The following is a 5,767-nucleotide window of genomic DNA, read 5'->3' on the forward strand; positions in this document are numbered from 1 at the left end:
TACTTGAGCACATCAAGACAACTTTCCACTCGCTAGTTTGTGGTTTCTTGTTAAAGGGAACAAATTCAATACTCTGTTTCATTTCTCTATCTGCTGCAGGGAGACAGTCTCAGGATTATTTGAATGTTACTCCTGGTTCTGTTTAGTCCAGCTCAGGCAAACTCAGCATCAACGCGATAAAAAAATATATATATAAAAACGAGTTTTACAGCCACAGAAAACACATAAATTGAATCAGTTAAGACAAACATACAGTACTGTAAAACTTTATTAGCAAAAACTCAAATTAAATATAAAAAATACATAAAACAAAATATGCACCCAGCGCAGAAAGTAAGCATAATTATACTGTAACAGCTGATCAATACACGAAATTCACTTTGTGTGCTTCAAACGTCACAGAACAAGTTTGATCTTACAAACAGCTGAACCTGAAGATCAGAATGATTCTGATTCAGTAACATGGAAGGCACTGCATTCATGGATACTGGGAGGAAACAAAAAGTTATTTTTATATCAGTATAAGTTAAGCTTTTTGGACAGTTGAGTCAGAATGAACACCCTCTGTGAAAAAAAATAGTTATTTGAAGATTTTTTGAAGATTTCCCAACTTGACTTTTCTTGAAAACATGAACAAACCGTTCCACATACAAACAGGATGCAAATAAAACAATGTAACATATTATACGTAGAGATGATCAGCTACTTGGACAGATTTGTTGCTCCTTGATCTCAACTTCTGTTATTCTTGGTTTTATAATCACGTTTTCAGTCTTACTTGAGGCAAAGTGAAAATATTGAGGGAATGATGTTCACTCCTCTGTTATTTAAGCCCAAGCACAGCTTATTTATCAAACCAACGTCCATCCTGCCCCAGGGCAGCTGTGGCTACAACTGTAGCTGCCTTCACCAGTGTGTGAATGTGAGAGTGAATGAATAGTGGTATTGTAAAGCACTTTGAGGGGTCCCGAAAAGCGCTATATAAATGCAATCCATCATTATTATCTTGTGAAATCTCTTTGGAAACATGCGACTCTTCTGGTTTTCTACTTGGATGTTATCTTTTCCCTTTCTTCAGTCACACATTATCCTTCCGTTTGTTTTAGCAATGCAGGCTTCTCTGATTCTGTGTGATTCGTTGATCCATTTCCATGCTGTAGATCATCAGAAGGCTGGTGTGGATGTTTTTGTTTTTTATGTTTTCTGTAGAGCAGAAAACCAACAACAGCAGCAACAAGAAGCAGAGCAGGAACACTCAGACCAGCAATCAGTCCAACAGATTGTTCCTCCTTCCCTCCATCCTTCTTCCCTCCATCCTCCTTCCCTCCATCCTCTTTGTCTCCTCCTGTCTGACCTGCAGGTGAGAAACAGGTGTGAGGTGTCAGCTGTCAGGTAGGTGATGAGTGAAGAACAGAACAGAATCCATTTCCTCTTCAAACTGCTGTCAGACATTATCTACTGCACTCTGATCACATCACTCAGACCAGCTGCTTTCCACAAAGTCTCATCAACAACATCTTTAGAAACAAACATCAACAACCAGGAAGCAGCTTCACCTCTGATCACACACACACTCAACTCTACTCACTCACCTGGAGGATCATCAACACTCAGGGAGATGCTGCTGAGGAACTTCAGTGTTCCTGTCTGGATGACACCACACTGGTATGTTCCAGTGTCATTAATCGTCACATTCTTCAGAATCAAAGACACGTCTCCATCCTTCATCTGTCTGTCCTGCAGATCCACCCGGTTCATAAAAAATGGATGCTGGTTTTCTGGATCAAACTGCTCATCTCTGTAAAAAAGAACATATTCTGGTTCCAGGTCAGCTCTGCTCCACTTCACACCTATGATGATGATGTTTGGAGCTCGACATGTCAGAGTGACGTCCTGCCCAGACTGAGCTGTGATGTTTTTGTGGTCTGAAAGAAGAAACAACACAGAGCAGAGAGGTTAAAGGTCAAAATACTTTGCAAAGCTGCCAATCAGAGAGAAGAGAAACCAGTAAACAAAAAGACATGTTTTTTTGTTTTGTTTTTTATATTTAACATGTTGCTTTGAGTGTTTAGCTAATGGAAAGCTGTATTGTTTAAGCATCACATCAACTGAGAGTGCTGTGTGCGCCAGTGATACTGAACAGAACGAGCTGTTATCCCTGAGAAGACGAGGAGGAGATGTTGGAGCTGCAGAGCTGGAGCTACCGACACGTACAATAAGAACACGGACCGTCACGCTTCGTGTTCCTCAGGAACGCCGCGGGACGTGACATATTGTCACGATGTTATGCACATTTAGGCCAAAGTCTCCACTGAGACAAATTTATGTAGTGACACCTATAGCCTGGGGAAAACCACTAGATATCCTCTAGTCTAGGGTTGGGTGATATATCGATTTTTAAAATATAACGATAAACTGTCATACGAGATATGAGATGTGACAATATCGTTTATATCGATATAGTCTATGTTACATTATATTTTTACTTGTGCAGCCACAAGTTTGCCTCTCTTTCGTCCACTTTTGTCTCTATGCAGCATTACTCTGCCTCGCCTCTCTCCTTCATGAACACAACTCCACCTCCCCCATTGCTTCACCTGCAGGTAGCACAAGATGGACATGGCAAAGAGGAGCTGCTTGGTAAAAAGAAAATGAGATTACTATCATTATTATTATTATTATTATGTGGAGATGGTTCGGATTCAAAGTGTCAGATGAGCATCAGAATAATGTATTCTGTAGAGGATGTCAGGAAAGCATCCCCACAAAGGTTCGAGCACTACTTGTATTTTCACCATTTACAACATAAAGTGCAGAATGAAGAGTGTGTGAAACTGCGTGTTGTATCCCAGACCAAAGTCTTCCCAGCCTCCTGCTCTGAAACAAACCACCTTACAAAAATCACATATACAGGGTGGGCCATTTATATGGATACACCATAATAACATGGGAATGGTTGGTGATATTAAAGTCCACATTACAGCCACAAACACGAATGAATTTTATCGGAATTCCACGTGAAAGACCAATACAAAGTGGTGAACACGTGAGAAGTGGAACAAAAATCATACATGATTCCAAACATTTTTTACAAATAAATAATTGCAAAATGGGGTGTGCGTAATTATTCAGCCCCCTTTGGTCTGAGATGGACAGCGTTTGTGAACAGCAGTTGTCAGATCTTGCCACAGATTCTCGATTGGATTTAGACACCAGACAGGTCAGGGATAAAGTTATTGAGAAATTTAAAGCAGGCTTAGGCTACAAAAAGATTTCCCAAGCCTTGAACATCCCACGGAGCACTGTTCAAGCCATCATTCAGAAATGGGAGGAGTATGGCACAACTGTAAACCTACCAAGACAAGGCCGTCCACCTAAACTCACAGGCCGAACAAGGAGAGCGCTGATCAGAAATGCAGCCAAGAGGCCCATGGTGACTCTGGACGAGCTGCAGAGATCTACAGCTCAGGTGGGGGAATCCGTCCATAGGACAACTATTAGTCGTGCACTGCACAAAGTTGGTCTTTATGGAAGAGTGGCAAGAAGAAGGCCATTGTTAACAGAAAACCATGTGCTTCTCTTCAGCAGGGACAGGGAAGCTGGTCAGAGTTGATGGATGGAGCCAAATACAGGGCAATCTTGGAAGAAAACCTCTTGGAGTCTGCAAAAGACTTGAGACTGGGGCGGAGGTTTACCTTCCAGCAGGACGACGACCCTAAACATAAAGCCAGGGCAACAATGGAATGGTTTAAAACAAAACATATCCATGTGTTAGAATGGCCCAGTCAAAGTCCAGATCTAAATCCAATCGAGAATCTGTGGCAAGATCTGAAAACTGCTGTTCACAAACGCTGTCCATCTAATCTGACTGAGCTGGAGCTGTTTTGCAAAGAAGAATGGGCAAAGATTTGAGTCTGTAGATGTGCAAAGCTGGTAGAGACAGATCCTAAAAGACTGGCAGCTGGAATTGCAGCAAAAGGTGGTTCTACAAAGTATTGACTCAGGGGGCTGAATAATTACGCACACCCCACTCCCTGGGCAAGACACTTTACCCTACTGCCTACTGGTGTTGGCCAGAGGGGCCGATGGCGCGATATGGCAGCCTCGCCACGTTTGCCCCAGGGCAGCTGTGGCTACAACTGTAGCTGCCTCCACCAGTGTGTGAATGCGCCCTCTACAGCCCTCTGCATCTACAATTCCTGTGGTCTTTACTCCTCTTTTATTAGTGCATCCTGTTCCTCCTGCTTCACCGCTGCCTCCAGCTACTGCTATGATGCCTGAAGATGCCAATCTATAGAATGTATGTGGATAAGTGTTGCCACTCAAACAATATGGCTTCATAATCGCAGATAAGGAGACTTGGTTTTCTTTTTTGCATTTTTTCCTCAAGTTAAAGGGTGAGCATAATGGCACCATCACCTGGTGTCTCCTGCAACACCGCTGTCAGAGCCATGTGCATAACCATTACAGCCTGCCCCACCAGAGCAGCAGTATAATGAAGCCAAATGCAGCCAAACTCCTGCGGTCATTTTGACAGAGGACTTTGGCTAGTTCTATCCTGCAGTGTTCCAACAAGTCTTCACACACTAAGCTGATTTTACTGTCCCACAAATATGTCCATCCACTTTTTGGTTGAGGAGGGTCACCCACCCCAGATGTACTCAGGTTCAGTTCTACAAGATCCTGGCAGTACGTCATTGGAAGCAGATGACGTAGGCCATTTCTGAATGTTCATTGGTTAGCAAATAGTCCGGAAAAAATAGCAGGAAGTAATGGCAAAGAGAACCTAAAAAACCTCAAAGATCAAACAATAAAGCACGAAAAGCACAGACAGTGACTGTAGTGACACTTGTCTTTGTTTTTAACACTCGGGAGCTTTTGGTATGTTAGCACTTCGCTCTGCTCCCGGCTGGCTGACAGACCACCAACAACACGAGCAACAGACGGCACAGACCGATTAAAGCACAGAATTTGTGCACTGCCACTATTTCAACAACAGATCTCACTTTAGTCAGACGGACGGTCCGCACAGTGGTACCGATAGTAAACATGCTAACTCTACGATAAAACAAGACTCCACCCAGCCTCGTGATGCGCTCGCGGACACAAACAAATAGAATCAAGATGAAACTAAATATTGGGGAAGTACTGGCACCATTTAAACCACAAGGATAAATGTTTGTCCTCTTTATCTCAGAGGGAAACAGCCTTTGATTTATAAACCTCACCTGCGGAGACAACCGTGAAGACACATACAAACAGCAAAGCCGAGCTGAGTGTCGCAGTTATAGGAAACATTTCCGTGTTCTCTGTTTTTGATGATCTGACACCAAGTTTGTAATAAATATCCTCTCCTGACTGTGTTTTCGGTAATTAACAGAATATTACTACAAAGTAAACTACATGACATTAAATTTGAGTTTTAAACAAAGTTAAATATATTTTGCTTTCCGCCGCTCGTTCAAACTCCACACTTCCTTTTCTCTAAGGTAGTCGCATCAGAGTGACGTCAACTACGCTGAGCTATACGATCTTACCAGGTCTGAATGAAAAAAACAAACAAAAAAAAACAGGTCTGAATGTTTCTGGAATGGTCTCCGTAACCTCTCTCATCCATCAATCATCAGCTACATGCTGAACACCAAAGGACTTCGAAATTGTTCCACTATACAAACATGTAAAACATTCTGACTGGCGTCCCATCTTTCTTCTTAATCTTAATAAGGACTAGAAAGTTTCTGCCAAAATTGGCTCATAGAATGAAGCT

The 5,767-nt window shown here is 42.4% G+C and overlaps 1 protein-coding gene across 1 annotated transcript; it reads right to left on the reverse strand.

Moving 5' to 3' along the window:
- Nucleotides 1–286: 286 nt before the first annotated feature.
- LOC148103473 (uncharacterized) lies at nt 287–5,488 on the reverse strand. The gene is made up of 3 exons (XM_087838897.1): nt 5,229–5,488; nt 1,593–1,925; nt 287–1,345 (listed from the first exon to the last, which is right to left on the reverse strand). Exons 1-3 carry the CDS (start codon nt 5,296–5,298, stop codon nt 1,086–1,088), a joined length of 663 nt encoding a protein of 220 aa, XP_087695023.1. The 5' UTR covers nt 5,299–5,488; the 3' UTR covers nt 287–1,085.
- Between the last annotated feature and the right edge of the window lie 279 nt (nt 5,489–5,767).

Source organism: Neolamprologus brichardi, chromosome 3 (genome assembly GCF_056152115.1).
Source record: "Neolamprologus brichardi isolate AB-2024 chromosome 3, ASM5615211v1, whole genome shotgun sequence".
Lineage (NCBI taxonomy): Eukaryota > Metazoa > Chordata > Actinopteri > Cichliformes > Cichlidae > Neolamprologus > Neolamprologus brichardi.

Excerpts from the sequence above, each read along its gene's own strand:
- LOC148103473 (XM_087838897.1), bottom strand. The coding sequence starts at position 5,298 with ATGTTTCCTATAACTGCGACACTCAGCTCGGCTTTGCTGTTTGTATGT. Across the intron at positions 1,926-5,228 it reads CTTCACGGTTGTCTCCGCAG|ACCACAAAAACATCACAGCT; the intron begins GTGAGGTTTATA and ends TTCTTCTTTCAG. Across the intron at positions 1,346-1,592 it reads GAGTGTTGATGATCCTCCAG|GAGGAGACAAAGAGGATGGA; the intron begins GTGAGTGAGTAG and ends CAGGTCAGACAG.